At 38.2% G+C, this 17,665-nt stretch overlaps 2 protein-coding genes across 2 annotated transcripts; one reads left to right on the top strand and one right to left on the bottom strand.

Annotated features, from left to right (window-relative positions):
- Positions 1 to 4,352: 4,352 nt before the first annotated feature.
- LOC145230071 (E3 ubiquitin-protein ligase Siah1-like) lies at positions 4,353 to 9,686 on the bottom strand. Its single transcript, XM_080095447.1, has 5 exons — positions 9,470 to 9,686; positions 8,243 to 8,459; positions 7,592 to 7,801; positions 6,341 to 6,534; positions 4,353 to 5,966 (listed from the first exon to the last, which is right to left on the bottom strand). The coding sequence occupies exons 1-5, from the start codon at positions 9,511 to 9,513 to the stop codon at positions 5,780 to 5,782; spliced, it is 852 nt and encodes a 283-aa protein (XP_079951573.1). The 5' UTR covers positions 9,514 to 9,686; the 3' UTR covers positions 4,353 to 5,779.
- Positions 9,687 to 10,525: 839 nt separating this feature from the next.
- Positions 10,526 to 12,213, top strand: LOC145230062 (putative 4-coumarate--CoA ligase 1). Its single transcript, XM_080095434.1, has one exon. The coding sequence runs from the start codon at positions 10,656 to 10,658 to the stop codon at positions 12,186 to 12,188; it is 1,533 nt and encodes a 510-aa protein (XP_079951560.1). The 5' UTR covers positions 10,526 to 10,655; the 3' UTR covers positions 12,189 to 12,213.
- Positions 12,214 to 17,665: the final 5,452 nt, after the last annotated feature.

The following is a 17,665-nucleotide window of genomic DNA, read 5'->3' as shown; positions in this document are numbered from 1 at the left end:
TCGTGGTTGAAACCTTTCTGATCGGTCAGCTGACGAAAAGTATTCAATCCAGCAGAACTAATTTTCTGGAGCTTTTACAGAACAGCGTGTCTTGCTACATGACCAAACACTGTTGTCCCACCACACAGGGGCAAATGCGATATAACTTAATTAAAGCAGTTGAAGAATTGAAACGACATAGCCCTTGCGCGACTGGTGCTTTGTGAATAAGCAAGGAGACTTGTTTTATAAGGTATGTTAGGAAGCAGACTTAATTGTTTGATGTTTGTAAAAGTGATTACATTTAAGTCTACTATGGGTTAGACCAGCGATTCCCAAACTGTGGGCCATGGCCCAGTACCAGGCCACCAAGACATTTTCAATGGGCCACAGAGCCATTTGAATAGATTCTACTGTTTTGTCATACTGTAGATATTATGCGCTTTGTTTTGAAAAACGTAATTTTTGCAAAGAATTCCGAATTTTGTAGCCAAATTTCAGGAGCATGTATCTCATTAAAAATAAATTGCTAGAAACCATTTCGCCTGTTTTTGAGTTTTTTTTGTTTGTTTGTGCCCAAATTTACAGCGTGTGGTGAGCCACGAATCGCTATTAAATAGACATTTGGGCCACAGACCAAACAAGTTTGGGAACCCCTGGGTTAGGCCATGTTTGTTCAACAGCAGTAATACACAGCGATGCAAAAACCTATTAACCAAACACAATTTTAAAATTATAGCTCCTTTATTACTCTGTTCAGCAACTTCGAAACGTTAAACAAACGGGATGGAAAAAAGTTCGCAAAATTGCCATGTGAGCAAATAGCGGGGTCAAATAAAAAGTCAGCCCCGTCGCTTAAATAGGCCCAAACTGCTTGTGGCAATTTTAAAAAAATGGTCTGAAATTTGTTCTTTAGATTAATGTGACTTACAAGTTTTTTTTTTTTTTTCACGGGGTTCTAACCCAGGACTCTCCCGGGGACGAATCCCGATCAGGGTTTTTTATGTCTGTATATGGGTCAGGCGCGCCAGACCGTTCGGCCAATGTGACTTACAAGTTGCACTCGTTTGTAGTTCAACAAATCATGCTGGGCGCCACTTGGCGGTTCAACAAAGGCTTGTTTCGCTTTCTCAAACTGGGGTCCGCGGTCCGTTTGGGGTCCGCCACGCGATTTCAGAGAAACCGCGAGGAGCTTAAATGTATTTCTACAATCTTATGTAATATCAGATATGTATGATGTAAATATCTCTTGCTAGTGTACAAGCAAAAATTAGTCAGGCTAATGAACTTTCTGTTAAAAAAGGTCGTCCATTCCTTCATTTTCACGAAACAAAGAGAAGCGATTGTTCGCGCACTATATTTGTACTGTTTTAGTCTTGTTTGTGACGTAATAAATTTCCCTTGAAAGGTTCCCACGCAAAGTGATCTTACGAAACTAAACTAAATTCATTCTGCATGTTGTTGTGGGAATACTTTCGAAAGGAAAAAAACTAACTTTTAGTTGGTACCTCGACAGTTTTATTTTGCCAAGGTATTTTCGGTTTTATAAATATATTTAGCTTGGACCGGGAGTGCTCGAAACATTCCGAAGGGACTGTTAACAAAAAAAATGAAAAAGTTGAGAACCGCTGGCTGAAAGGCCTCATATCGATTCTATCTAAACAATTTGAATTTTATATACCGCGCACAGAGTGCTTTGCTATTTAAATAAGCCGTGTTGGATGAACTGCGCAAAATGCAACAGTGAGCACTATCTGCAGCTTATCATTTATTGGTTTGATGTTTTTGCATGCATGTCAAAAGCTATTTTTTGTAATTTTGTCTGCAAGGCGAAACACGGTAACAAAAAAATCGCTATTCAACAAGAAATCAACATGTATGTCAAAAAGGTTTATGAAAATCGGTAAAATATCGGAGAGCCACGCTGCGAATCCACATTCTATTGATCGGTCTGGGGGTGATACGGCGACACTGTTATGTGGTCGATAATCTAATCACACGGGATATGTAACATACTTGACACAGATACATGCAGTAGCCTAATGCGCTTCCGCTTAACATCGTCAAGTCAATAATGCAGCAATGTTGGACAGAATCCCTAAAGATGATTTGGCTACGGTATGATAAAGCTGCTAAAAAGTAGGGATTTAAATCGTGATACATGATCTCGTCCTAGTTTAAGTGGTCTATATTGTTTGCCAAATTACATGTTTCATTTGGAACACTTCAATCATTTGTTAAATACAAAACTTTGAAACGAAATTCCATGATACGATATAGTGGTAAAATATAATGGAAAATCTATTGAGAATTCGGTTAAGAGAAAAAACACTTTTGTTTAAAGTCCATTAAACGGTATTAAATAACCTGCTGGTAAGTTTTATTACCTCAGCCCACCTAAAAACATGCAGACTGCATTTAGCTCATTAACATATAATTATTTGTTTGTTTTGCATTTCGAACAATAAGACAGGTTACTTGTAGCCTACTCTCTTCAAATAAAACATTGGTTCCCAAACTTTTTCATATTTTTTTCAAAACGGTCCCTTTGCCATTATTTCGAGGGCTCGCGGTCCTTAAATGTGTATTTCATAAAAACGAAAGTTGATTGCAGGATTTTAGCTAGTTATGCAAAATTACGCATAACAATCATCCAAAGACAGCATGTGACATCACAAACAGGACAAAAAACATTACGATTGTGCGCGAACAATTGCATTTTTGATAGTTGTCATTCAATAAAGGCCATTGTTTAGCAATGGAGACAGTCGATTCTCAATTCTACTTTGATTTAATCTTATTTAGTGGCACAAACTGACGCCAAATAAGATTGTAGAATTACTTCAACCGCTTCGCGGTCCCCCCAAAATTGCCTCACGGACCCCTAAAGGACCGCGGACCCCAGTTTGGGAACCGCTGAAATAAAAGGTTTGCTAAAGCATCGATTTTGTCGACCGCGAGTTGCTAATTACGAAAAACGAAAGTGTTTCCAACGACAACCTCCTTATTTTCCCACAACATTGAAGGTTCCGTTAAAGTGGCCCGTACTCATAAATTTGTAATTTTCTAATTTGAGTTTCCGGCCATATGCAGCCTGTTGTGTAAACTGTTGGAAAGATAGATTGTGACAAACCATCAGCGTATAACCAACTACAAATGCTTAAAATTCATGTTGTTTCTTCAGCAACGAATTCTATGCGGGTTGTTAGGAACATTTTTGAAATAATGTTGTTTTTTGTGAATAAAACTGTTGTTTGCGTTGGAACAAATGCAATCCAAATTTGGTAGGTCCATTTCTCACAAGATTTACTGTTTGACGGGCACTAACCTAAATAGTACAGGATATTTGTGCTGAGGTTGCGCCCACAACTTCTATTACATCATTTTACGCAACACAGCTTCCTATCTAACGTCACTAAGATCTGTTACGTCACAATTCTGTACCGAAATACTATGACCCAGTGAAGATTATCAAAAATTACGTTAAACCTTGTGGTTTAATGTAGAAAAGGCCATAAAACGCGATTACGTCAACTGTTAAAGGCCGCTGTTATAAATATTCACAAACTGACAGGCGGGAGGCATCGACTATGTGCTGTTATGTCTCTTCCCAATTTATTATTTATATTTGTGGTCCATGGCGCGGAGCCTGTTGCGTAAGAATGAAATCCCTTAACCGTCGCGGTTTTATTGCCCACGAAACCGAGTAGATGCAACTGGTAGGGATTGTGTAGCATATATAGGCGGGTTATGTAACGGTAAATCGAATGTTTCCAACTGCTTTAAACCAAACAAGGTGTCCGTTGAGTGTTTCAAACTTATTTTTCCGAATGAACACAGCCTAAATATAGTCATGAGCATTAAAAATCGTATCCCATAAATTGATCTTTAGCGGTGCTATTATAAAACGCACCTGGCTACCTTGCTGTGTGCACAATTTTAGAACTACTGGTTTCTAAATTAACAGTAATTCCGAATGCAACCCAGAACTTATAAATTACAGCCCGAAGTCCCAGTCGAGGTGGACCTTAGCTGCAGAAAACTCCTCAACATTGATGGGCTTCATAACAATTTGGCGAAACATTTCACCAAGATGGGAAATTTATCTTAACATCCACTGGATCGTCCATCGATCCGTTCATTTTTTAATGTTTGGTGATGCAGTACCCCTCACAAGCAATATCTCATGTAGACGCCGTGAATTCAGGCCAACTTTGTGCAACAACGACTTTATGGGCCGTTTCAATTCAATATAAACTACATTGCGTGATCGTACCATGAGATCGATGCTGCACAATGCAAAAGGGACGGCAATATACACCGAGCTCTAGATCAACGACACGCACTGCATATAAATTAAGTTTGACAAGAAGTTGCTGCGCTTCACCCAATGCTTTATATATTCTTCCGAACAAAGGGAAACAAACTGTGAAAACGGAAACAAAACGATCGAGAAGGCGGCGCGAGAACATATGGGTTGGATTTAGTAATACATCGCACACAAAAGTACAGTTAAAACTTTTTGAACATTGTGTATCCGAATTCATTTTCATTTGTCTGCTAAATTTTTCAAAAGGTAGTGCTTTAAGAATATGATCGTGTGTTTGAGAAAATGTCAGGAACCCCGCACACACAAACGTATAGGCGTAAAAAAGTTCTTGGATATATAAATACAGACAAATACGGGATTGAAAAGCGCCCAGCAAGATAAACCGTTTGTTGCAACTAGCGACATTAGTGTTTTTTACTGTAAGTTTACAGTGGTAGTTTGATTAAACAACTCAGCAAATAGTCTCAATGGAAGGATGGCTTTACATATTGTTGATGGTGATGCTATATATTTAAAAAATAACAAACACGTTTGTATTGGATTACGGAAAGCCTAACTTGACACATACAGAAACGCGTGCATTGTGTTGAATATTTGAACTTCATCAAATAAAGACTGGCAAACAACGCCTCAAGCAAGAAAACAACGCCTTTTGTGTTTTGACAGGGTTGTGTTCTATAATTGCCATAAGGTTGGTTTGGTATGGTGCACCATTAAATATATTCTACTATTTTTCTATTATATATTTTGAACAAAAAATTTACCACCAAGTATCTTTAACACAATAGTTCCGCAAGAATTACTTGTTAACAAAAAATGATTGCGTTCTAAAATTTACCTCAGGCTGAAATCCTTGGTGGTAAAGAACACTGACAACAAATTTCCTGCTATATGATAATGTTACCAGAAATCGGTTAGTTTACTGAAAACTAGAGCGTGCAAAATTTCAAAGCGATAATGTATAACTATTCTAGGTATCTGTATATCACAGAAGGACACAGGCACAAATTTCATTAAAACTTCCGAATAAGAAAGAAGCCAAACAATATATAATGCGTTTTGATCCTTTTTAAGGAAAGCATCAGATATTAGTGAAAGCTCAAGTAATCACCATTATGGTAAGGTATGCATTTCATTGAATACAAGTGAGCCAGCACCGTAAGCCAAATGTCAGTTTTACAAGGCCTGTGTCCAGAGTACAGCAAGCCAGAAATGTGAGGGTACATGAAATATCATGTACAAATCTGTAGTGACGATAAGCCAATTTCGCTGAGCAATCAATCTATACCGGTGACAGGGGACTTACATTCATTTCTTCAAGTTAAAGCACAAAAATGCCAATGCGGGGGGTGGGACAGGGGCGTTAACAATCGCTTCAAGTTTTGCATAGACGAGTTCTGAACTTCACAACTTTAAACACCCTCGTAATCAGCCGCCGGCGCAACGACCGAGTGACGTCATCAGCCTGTTTCACGAGCAGTTGCACATGGACACAGTGACGTTTATGCCCAGGTTACCGTTGTCGGCAAACATATGCGCCACCGCCGAATCGAAAACGAGACAGTCGCTGCTGATTATCGCCGAAGACACGCCCTCGTGAATGGATCTGGGCGTGGCTTCCCATGTCAGGCGGCGTTTCGGCCCGTTCAGTTCCAGCCTGTATTGGTAATGGACAACGTTGACTGACAGCAGCAATCCCTGGGCTATGCATTTGCGTCCACTAGGGACGTTATAGACGGCCGTGTTTACCATGATGGGAACGGAGTGCTTATTGCATTTAGAAGGTTACAGTTGGTGTACAAGTAATGGTTAAATGTAATTGACCGTATGTGCAGCAAACTAAATTGATTCATAGTGCAAAAGATAAAGGTATAGAAAATGTATGTGTACAGAATCAATAAACATCTAAATGTTAAATTTTGAACAAGTCTGCATCATTGCCTGGTGATTATTTTAGTGTAAACATTATAATACCACAGCCTTAGTGGTGGACACCAACATATGAAAATATTCTCAATATGAAAGTATTACCTGTAGGCAAAATTTTCAGCTTGTTTTCTTGTTCCAATTAATTGAACAACAGCAAAGAATTGTTGGTGGCCATCCAGTTTTTCCTGCTTTTCCAGAACCAACATAAAATGGTGACCAAAACAAGATTGCATCATCACCCAATCCACAGCACCTGGTAAGTTTATGTCAGTTGCCAAAAACACTATGTCCTCACCCTGCACACAAAAATAACAAGATTAGCATTATACTGAGTTATAGATCAGGGGTGTGCAACCGTTCTCACTGTGGGGCCAAATATATTTACCATAATTGGATCGCTGGCCACATCTTTATAAAACACAATGCGATTTACTTTACAAATCGAGTATGAGCCTATTGAGTTGACAAGTAAAATTCGCATTTGAGTCCGGCCGGATTTTCGTCAGATTGCAAAAAAATAGCATTGGACGCATTGATCTGCTTAAAAATACACAAGAATTGGACTCGTTTTCCAGTACATTCGAAATCCAAGCGGCTCTGCGGGCAGCAAAACTTTAATAAACGGGCCACAGGTTCCACACCTCTGTTATAGATGAACATGGTTGAAAAAAACACAAAACATCACCTTTTAACAAACCTACAACTTACAAAGTGTGGAGGGTATTTTTGAAACCATTTTTTTACATAGTTATAGATAGTCATGTAAACTTTAAGATTTTCTACAATGATCTTTTAATATGTGCTTTGACCTCTCAAATCTCACACAAGTGTTGTAATACAGATTAAGTTGAACAAGATAAGTGTAACGTTTTATTAACACACTCTATGGAGCTGTTGAGAAATGTACAGATTATATACCTCTATTTTATATTTTTGGGCAGAAATACTTTTCCCAAATATATAAAACAATACTACATGATAAAAACTATTTCAAACATTGTGCAGGACAGTAAATAAAACAAAGAATTTTCAACAGTTGCAACTACCATAACTATGTTTAAACTGGCATTAGATTTGTAACCAAATAGATGATAAGGATGATAAGGTTGGTTGATTACAGCAAAAACCAACAACATGTTAAAAACAACATTTCACACTTTTTTCAATATGACACACTTTAAAAATGTTTTCAGACAATAGTTTTATGACACAGTTAAAGTTTAAAAGCCAAACATATGGTGTAACCTGATATATGTTACACAATAGTTACTTACATCACATATATACATTAGTTCATATGGGCAGTTTAGAAACCTGACACCCACAATGAATAATAAAGAATATCACACCAACCTGTAAATTGGTAATTGACTTGTGGGCGGTCATAAGATGAGGCATGACTTGGTCAAGAGAACCCTGCCATTTACATGAAGCACCAGGACAGGGACATGAATAAGGCCGAAATTCACAAGTTTCCTCATGCTCTGGTTTTTGTATAAACCTCAGTGTAACATCACAACCAGATGATGCATACTTACATGGAAAGTCAACGGTCATTGCAACCTTGATAAAAGGATAAAAGTAACTGTCAGCTACAAAAATTTTACAAAATCAAAAATCAGGTATATATATAGAGATTTTCCTTCTAAACTGGTCTAAAACTGGTTAAAACTGGTAAAGCCAATACATGTAATACATGTATATGTTTTTTTGAAACAATAACACTACAGCTAGAGTCATAGATATTAAGTTCACATTCACTTATATACACTCATACACAACACTGTTGGCTCAAGAACATTATTTCATTTTTTTAGTGTGACAATTTATGTAAGTAGAAAATGAAGCTTGATATTTTTAAAAATGTTGCAAACATTCTATTAGTTTAACAGTTTTACTGGTTATGAAACAAGAGTGTTATTAATAGGCCTTAAAATTTCCCAGCCTCAAAACAGCAAAAATACATGATGGGAGCCAAAACAAACTCAATGACCAAATATATACCTTTTCCATTCCCAAATTTCTAATATTTCCCAAAGATCCTCTACATGTTGGGCAACAAGTTAATTTAGGGCGACAGTTGCTGCAAACCAGATGTCCACTCTGGCATTGCAGTATTGGAGGTAGCACATAATCAAAACACACTGGACATTCAAACAAGCTTGCTAGATCACTGCCAGATGAACTGAGGGCCAGTGAGGACCCTGCCACATCCAGTTGCCTGAAACACAAGTTATTAAATACTATTATGACAATGCCCTCATATTACGAAGAAAAAAACAATTTAATATTACACATTCAATGCTGCTATTTTTATCAAGTGCACTGCATTTTGTGTTGGTTGTAAAATAAGACCAAAAACGTTATGTGTGCAAAGATTTAGGCTTATCTTTCTCCTTTGACCAAAATAGTGGAATTTTCGGGGCAAAACCACACAATGAAACAAAATATTTATATTATTATTATATAAGTAAAATAGTTATTTTATACAACCTCAACAATCCTGTATGTTTGATTTACTATCAAAGTCCTGGCTTGGACATGTTTAAATGGTATTTTCAAGCATTGTTCTACTCAAATGTGTTTCTGATGGACATTAAAATATTATGTATACAAACACTTCTGGAGGCACTGGTAAATGTAATAAAAACAAAATGAACAAAACACAGGAAAATTGATTACCAGGTGATTAAAAATTGCTCACAGTGATTTTGAAAAGATTTTATGGCTTCTAATTGATATCTTGTTGCATTTGTGCATTTTTAAAAGTGCTTCTTATTTGGAACACTATATATATACCAGGGGTGGGCAACCTTTGTTACTGTAGGGCCAATTATAAATGTCAAAATTGGATCGAGGGCTGCACATGTGCATCACACAAAGTGATTTTGCTTTGTTTCTTACCAAATATGCTTAACTACAAGTATAATTCGTATTTGATTCTAGCCACATTTTGCCAGATCGCAGAAAACATGCCGCCCGCAGGTAACCCACCCCTGCTATATACGGATCTGTTCATAAGTTTTATGGTGAAAATAACGGCCCAAACATATGTAAAAAGCGACATGTTTTATTTTTAAATTGTTTCAGCAAATACTCATGCCATCACCATACTCCCTATTTCAAATACATACAGGAAATCTAAATAATCAAAGTTAAAGCCTGAAGAACTAGCATGTGCAGTTGTGCATCACTTAGTTAATTTGACGGCAAAATAGAACTCAAACTCACCTCTCATTATCAGGTAGACCAGAAGCTGAATTTTGTTGACTCATGATAAAAACAATATTTTATTATTCTTATCCATAATAATGGTAGTTACATCATAATATGCAAACTATTGGACTTGCTACAATACTTGCTTTATTGAGAGCCAATCAGTCAATTTATTACATGTTCTAAAATAGTGCTGTTGTACTTTCTGCAGAACAACAATAGTAAAACACGTTTTTTAAACATTCTTTTTCCTTAAAACATCGTAACACAACACTTTAAACCACGAAGCACGAACTGTATGCTTCGAATTTTGTAAAAAGTCCAGCTTTTGACAAAAGATCCCTAATGTTTAGTTTGACATTTGCTCTCTGTTGTGCTAAATTTTACAGCAAGAAAAGTGGAGGGAAACAGACAAAATCAAAGTAATAAACGAACACAACATTGCGTTGGATTGCAGTGAAAGTCTGAAAGATACTGCGAGCGTCATAGAACAAAAACATTTGTCATTGCATGAAAAAAAATGGATGAGATGTGTGCAAATTGACAGGCAACGGAAACAATCGCTATGTTTCCAGAAATATGAATAAGTTTGTGTTTCTTTACTTGGTTAAAAGATAGATGTTAAGGAGTTCCATTATGGCACCGCAACCCTAAACTTATTTTAACGGGTTGAATTAACAGGCATCAACAAAACGAGGTTCGCAAATCGACATTATTCTTATTACTTCCATGACTTTGCACGTTTACCAAGTTGTATTACATTCATCACGTAGACATGCTGCCAGGTCGATTAAAGCTCATTGGTATTTACTACAGATTCCAAAATGCAAGAACTACAATTTTACGACTAGCATCGTGTCTGAATTTGAAGAGTAAATAATTTTGGATGATGTTTGTCCGAACCACAGAACAAGATTCTACCTGCCACTACAGGGATCGACATGTGTTTTCACCCTCTACCAAACAGTCGTCTACTGATAAAATCGAAAATTTAATGAGATCATCGACATAATATGAAACGGTGACCATGAAAGTCACTTAAACATAAGGTTGTTAAGTCGACTTGATTCGCAATTTGACTGCATACCCAAGTTTTCAAAACCGTTTGTTTTTGCAGCACAGACGAATTCAGTTAAAGAATAGCCTACATCGTTTTAAATATTCCGGTTCATTCCTTTAAAAAGTGAAATAAACTGTTAAAATGGTCTTGAAAAGTGGTTTCGAAGATATGACAGTTCCTCAGGTGCCCATCGCTCTATACGCCCTAGAGCGAATGGAAGAGTTTGGCGATAGCGTGGCAGTTGTGGATCCCCTTGATGATAAAACGTGGACATTTGATCAAATTCGACAGAGTGCTATTAATCTTGCAATCAAACTCCGTCATAAAGGTGTTAAAAAGGCTGATGTTGTGGCTTTTGTTGTTCCCTTCCATCCAAATTATTTTCCATTGGTTGTGGGGATCAGTTTATGTGGAGCTATATTAGTTGCTAACAACGTGAATAACACGGCACAAGTCATAGCGAAGCAACTAGCGCACGTTAAAGCCAAATTTTGCATATGTGCCGATCCATGCAACAAGGAGCAACTGCAAAAAGAAGCAAAATCGACGAAAATTATTGATTTTGACGACTTGAACCAAGAAGCAGTGCCAGAAGGTGGTGATATGCTGGAGGAAATATTGATATCATGCCGAGATGTTGATATTCACAACGACCCAGCATTTATCGCCTTTACCAGTGGTTCAACGGGCAACCCGAAAGCAGTTGTGCTTACAAGTTCGAATTTGCTGTTAGCCGTTGTCACCTCTAACAAGCTCTTGGGTGTACAAAAGGGTGACTGCATGATCACTGTAGTCAAACAAGTTCACTTGCTTGGTTTCTACTGCTTTTACTCAAACCTACTTATGGGCCAAAAGCACGTGATCACAATGAATCTTCCGCCTGAATTGTTTACCCATTGTCTACGCAAGTACCAGGCCAAAGGCGCAATAATTAGTGATTTTGTGACTTTTCGACGACTGACAGAAGAGGCGAATATCGAAGGTAATACCTCACTCACATTTATAATCTCAACAGGTGCCAGCACCCCAAAGGAGCTCATGCAGAGAGCAAGTGAAAAGTTTAATGTTATTGTCAGTAGCGCTTATGGTTGCTCGGAAGGCGGCTGGACATCGGGTTGTGTCACAGAACAACCACCTTTCAACAGTGTGGGCTACCTTTGCCCGAATGTTCAACTTAAAGTGATTGATATCCAAACTGGGGAGGAGCTTGGCTCTGGTCAAAACGGTGAACTTTGGGTTAAAGGCCCATGTGTGTTTAAGGAGTATTTGAACAATAAAAAAGCAACGGATGAGATTAAGGAGGCTTCCGGCTGGCTACACACTGGTGATTTGGGATACTATGACCAAAACGGTACGATTTATATCGTTGACAGACTCAAGAACGTTATTAAGTCCTTTGGAAACATGGCAGTGTTTCCAGTCGAACTTGAAGCAGTTCTTCTCTCTCATCCTGCCGTGGCTGAAGCCGTCGTAGTACGCGTCCCTCATCCTGAATATCAGGAAGCCGCAAAGGCGTTTGTTGTCAGAAAAAGAGATGATCTCACAAAAGAAGAATTACTCGAGTTTTTCAACAACCGCGTCGCCAAATACCAACAGCTTTTCGGTGGCCTGGATTTCATTGACAACATCCCAAAAACCGGGCTTGGAAAACCGTTGAAAAGTGCTCTTGTGTAGATATTTACATTTACAGCAAACAATGTGTGCATGTATGAGTTCTCTTGAGTTTTCTCGTACTGTCTCATCATTTACAATTGTTTGTTTAATCTGCTTGGCAAGTCGGTACAAAATAAAAACGGTAATATTGCAGCTTTTGCAAAGTGGAAAATTTCATTGTTTTATTTTAGGATTGTAAATGCATTTTCAAATATTTAACAGTCACTTTGGGTCTGTTGGGTTTTGCGAAAATTCAAAAAGATTCTTCTTGAAATCATACCCAAACCAAACGGCTCTCTAATGTGATTACCTCTTTGAGTCGCATACGGTATATTTCACGGTATTTAAAACTATTTTTTACATGCACATGTTTACCGGGCATTGAACATATTTGAAAGAGTTTACATTTTTTTTTCACGGGGTTCGAACCCAGGACACTCCCGGGGACGAATCCCGATCAAGGTTTTTTTTATGTCTGTATGTGGGTCAGGCGCGCAGACCATTCGGCCAAGTTCCTGCTCTGAAAGAGTTTACATATTGGAGTGATATCAACCGTGGTAATTATGCGCCATCTAGCGGCGTTTGTGCACTCTGGTTAAACACACATCAGTCCATCAGTACCAAATATGACCTACACAGCAGATTTTTTTAACGCGATTGTATTTTAATGACCGAAATCAAATGCTCGTGCCAATATTCTACATTTGTCTTTTCTCCTTATAAAATAACTTAAAAATATAATTGATCATCAAGCATGTATATAACTTGACAACAAACGCTTTTGCAAAATATTTGGATTTTGAAAGCGTCCTAAATAGATTTAGTGGGGCTGGAAAGAACATAACTACCTAGTATAGGCCTACCTATTGTTTGCAAACAATGCAAAATACAGGCACCACAAGCGCAATACAGATAATGACCTCACAAACGGATAAGGGCACAACTGGTGGAAAGATGATAAATGCGCTGCAGCTACGCCGTTACTAAAAGCGTTATATGGCAGGGACTCACATTACGCCCACGTCTTGTGGAAATAGCCCCGTTGCGCCTTTGTCGGGACCAAACATTCAAAGCGACTTTTTTGCATCGTCCACAACTGTTTGCATTTCTTTTAAGCTCTTCTTCTTCAGTTCGCTGTTCTCTTTTGTTATAAATTTCGTTACTTCTTCTGAAAAGTTGAGTTTTTTTGCAATACATCATATTTTTTTGACAGAAAGTGTTGTCTTTCTATAAATATTTTTAACTCAGATAGCACTGAATTGAGTTTATCATTGAACTCTTCAGTGTTTGCAGAAACTCGTTGCAGTAAGGTATTTACTGTAGTCAAAATTGATGCTGTTCCTTTTTTGGTGTGTTGAAGGTGACATACTTTTAACAGCAAAAACACAAATTTTTACTTAAATATTTTTGCCTTACCTTATTCAAATATAATCACCAGTTTTTTGTTTTGTTATTTAGGAGTTAGCGCTGATTGTCTGTTCAGCTAAAAACTATTCAGGGACAGTATGTATATGTTTTGCACGCAGTCAGCATATGTAGGCTACTGCTTTATTTGAAATACATCTAGCTAGAAGTTGGAACGGTTGATCTTCGCTCCAGTACGTTTTAGAAAAGGAAGGGATTTTCTCTCTTTCTTGCAATAATCAGCAGACGAGCAACTTTAACAAAACGGATAATGCGTCACTGGTTTTGGCAACGACAACATGTCCAGCAGCCGAAGCAAGATTTATCTCTGTGTTTCAGCTGTCCGTGGCCTGGCTGAACATTTCTACAATTCTTTTTGCTTACGTTTTGGACCGGCATGGGACCTGGGTTGCTCGCACCCTGTGTTGTGCCTTGCTTACAACCGGCTATGTTCTGTTGTGGACAATGGATATCGAACGTAGTTGGGTTATGTTTCCCGCGATGGCTTTAATTTCCTTCAGCGGAAATTGAGATTACTCTTACTTGTTACCAATACTCAACTTGGGAACCTAGTTCCGCAACATAGGTCTTTTTACGTTACTTTGATCAACGGGGTGTTTGACAGCGACGCAGTCGTTTTGCTGGTGCTACAAATCGCCTATGGAAATGGTTTGAACCCAAGGGTATTTTACGCTCAGATGACTGGAGTAGGTTGTGTTTTCGCTGCCCGATTTTTGTTGATGCCAAGCAAAGTCATACCTCACCCCTTTTTAAATAAAGAACTTTCCTATGGCATCAATGAGTGTGGCTGGAAGAAAAGGGGCAAAGAGGAAAACCCAGCTAAGCTTAAATGTTGTTGTAGGTTTACTTCTTGCAACATGCGTTTCAAAAATTACAATATTAGTGTAAATTTTGAATATAAGTCTACAACGTTTAGTGTTTTAAATTTAGACTCAGCTCGGCATCAGACATTGTGCAATGAGCTAGCGTTTTCTTCTTTGTGTTATTTTGTTTTATCTCTACATTCTTTGATTTTGCAGAGCGATTGATGATGCCCATATGGGTAAAATATGCATCGTTTCAAATCCATTTTTTGTCCAAATCTGTTAACCCGCCAATTATTCTTGCGTAATTTCAACACGTTTATAGGTTTAGATGCAGTGAAGAGAGAGAACCGGGAAAAAGAAAAAAACAAGAATTATTTTCCTCCTAGTGGTAATTTGGAATTTTTTAGGCTCATCCAGCAAATTGTTTTCGTTTTGTGCAACACTTAGATTGAAGTGATCAACATTATTGACCTCAATATATATTATCTATATGTTAAAAATCCATGCCGACTGCAACAATTACAATTCATTTGTCGAATTTGTTTGCAAGCACAAGTCCAAGAAAGCTACAGATGTCCTGGGACTACACGAAAGCACTAACGCAATCACCTCGCAAGGTATTTGTAGCAAGATGTTCAGAAAATACCACGAGTTTAAGGCTATTCTTTGCACACAGTACGTGATAAATTCGAAGCGTAAGCTTTGGAATAAAGGTAAAACGGGTGAAAAAGACAAAGAACTGAGGCAAACAGGAAATACACATTAACTACAGTGAAGCCGTTTGTCACATCGACAGCAATTTTGAACAGGGCGTATTGGAGAAGACTGCCACACCCGACCAAGGCTTGGGTTACGCCCATTAATTTGCCAAAATGTTTCATGGGAAATGCCTGCGCTAGAAAATTAAAGACTGTCCCAAAAAGGAAAGCACGGAAGAAGAGAACGAGTGCGAAGGAAGCGTACAACTCCTTGGCAAGAATCGCCACCGATAACGCAATTTGCAACAAAACAGTACAAGTAACCTGAGCTAGAAGCCCACGTAAAGTCGTGAGTTTAGGGTTGTTTATCCGTGTTTTGTAATATTTCATTACTAAATCCGAAAGGAGTCCGTTAATCGGAGCCACGAAAGCGCCGCAAATCATCATATAACCCAGGACTTCAGTGTAAAAGCTAACTTCAGCATCGGCTTGAAATTCAAGCATCCACGTAATTATACTTCCCAACACAAACACATACCTGATGTAACATGTGGTGTAGAAGAGTACGTGAAAATGTACAATCTTGAACGTAAACACGACTGAAATGTTGGTGTTAATGAATTTACATCATCTGACAATTCAGTTTCTTCCATTCGTTCGGAGTTCAACCCATCCAATTCCATTTTCAGATCAGCATTGATCTTTCTTTTGCAAAATTCTTTAAAGCCGTATGAATACTTTTCATCATTTAGCGAAAACGGAACTACGTTTTTTGGCATCAGGAGGAATGTTCTTATTGTGCATAACACTGAGAACCCAATCATCAGCGCATAAAACACCCTTGGGTCCAAGCCCCTGTCGTAAGCAATCTTGAAAACAAGAAACACAATCGTACCGCTATCAAAAAGGCCGTTAAACGCAGTAATCCAGAAAGATCGATGCTCTGGAACTAGATTACCGAGTTGATTGTTGGTAACTACTAACAGAAAACCACCTGAAGATATCGCAATGGTAGCAGGAAAGAGCATCCAACTTAAAGCGGGGTTCATAAAGCACAGACCTGAATAGTCGACGATTAAAAGTGTACAGCCTATGGTTCGGGCTGCCCAAGTTCCCCCATCTGTCCAGCACATAACCTGTTATAATCGTAAAAATATTAAGACACACGATTGTCACTTGGAAAACCAAATTAAAAGTTTCCTCCGCTGCCGGGCAAGACACGATATCCGAATAGTTTTTAGTTGGTTGCAGTTCTGTATAATTGCTTGGCTGCTCGTCGCAGAGGCTTCTAAAATAACCTTCCTTGGTCAGGACGTACTGCAAAGATGGCCAGCCATAGAAATTGCCTGCCACTAGTAAAGACTCGATCATGGCTGAGCCAATACTCATAGCGTACAATCGTCGCATATTTCTTTATACTAGTTCAAAATCAAGCACCTGGAAATAAATTAAACTGTTTTGTGTTCAGCACATTGAATGCTCACGATGCAGAGCAAATAACTTTTATGCCGGGCTCAAACTTTGTGGTTTTACTTGAAGAATAGCATAAAAGTCGTGCAGTTTGGTTTAGTCGTAAAACCGAAGGGTTGTAACGTTAACACGTTCGCGAAAAACAGCCCATCATGAAGTGTGTGAAGCTGCCGTAAACTGGTGAAAATGTTGGGCAAACATTAAACACGCTGCTGCTATAATTGCATTGTACTACGGATGGTGACATGCTGAATTGCGGAAAAGCTTTGTGGTAAAGACATGACAGGGTGATGCTATAGCCGGTGAAACTAACATATTTTAGTAAGGGAAGTCTTTACATTACAACGTCCAACACTGTTCTAATTATTTAAATTTGTTTCTCTTTTTGCTCTAAAGTTTGTCAATCTGTGCATAAATAACATGACGTAATATATTAGTGGTAAATGTTATTGTCGTGAAACTTGTATTTAATACATTTGTTTGACCAGATCACCAAAGATAATTCTGTTTCGGCAGTGACTATAGGCATGTGTAGGCTACCGCTTATGGTGGTTGAAGGACACTTGATCTATTCAAACACTAGTAAGCAATAATGGAAGTCTGGCAATATTTAATCGTTGCAATATCTAACCTACATTTGTTCGCTCATAACTGTAGTTGCTAAACTGATACCAGATCTCTTTGACACTGCATTTGTGCAGATATAATGTTACTGGATAGGTACATTGCAAGTAATCTATGCAACGAATGCTGATTTGTATCGAGCAAGGTAATTTAACTAATAGAGATCAGTCAACCAGCTGTGCTAATGACCCACCAGCTGTGCTAGGGTGCTAACTACAGAACAACCGCTTCATCGCTCTAATTGCAATTACTGGTCAAACTACTTTTTATTTTCTTGCTTTTATTTTCTTCACTGCGATCGAGTTTTTTACCATTTTTTTATCATGCAGTATTTCTACAAATCCAAGATACACGTTTGGGACTGTTTGCTTTCCCCATGCTGTTTAAATAAATGCTGCCACCCCAACTATATTTCAGTCACTTTTGTGACCAGTGCGCAAACAAGACTGTAAAAACATGGCTACAGTTTGTGCCA

Source organism: Phallusia mammillata, chromosome 1, assembly GCF_965637545.1.
Source record: "Phallusia mammillata chromosome 1, kaPhaMamm4.hap1.1, whole genome shotgun sequence".
Taxonomy (NCBI): domain Eukaryota; kingdom Metazoa; phylum Chordata; class Ascidiacea; order Phlebobranchia; family Ascidiidae; genus Phallusia; species Phallusia mammillata.
The sequence above is the reverse complement of the archived record's forward strand: the minus strand, read 5'-3'. Positions and strand labels throughout refer to the sequence as shown.

Bases quoted from the DNA above. Each gene is read 5' to 3' on its own strand.
- LOC145230071 (XM_080095447.1), bottom strand. From the start codon at position 9,513: ATGAGTCAACAAAATTCAGCTTCTGGTCTACCTGATAATGAGAG. The intron at 8,460-9,469 runs GTGAGTTTGAGT...CTTGTGTTTCAG, and splicing joins GGTCTACCTGATAATGAGAG to GCAACTGGATGTGGCAGGGT. The intron at 7,802-8,242 runs GTATATATTTGG...CCTTTTATCAAG, and splicing joins GAAATTTGGGAATGGAAAAG to GTTGCAATGACCGTTGACTT.
- LOC145230062 (XM_080095434.1), top strand. From the start codon at position 10,656: ATGGTCTTGAAAAGTGGTTTCGAAGATATGACAGTTCCTCAGGTGCCC.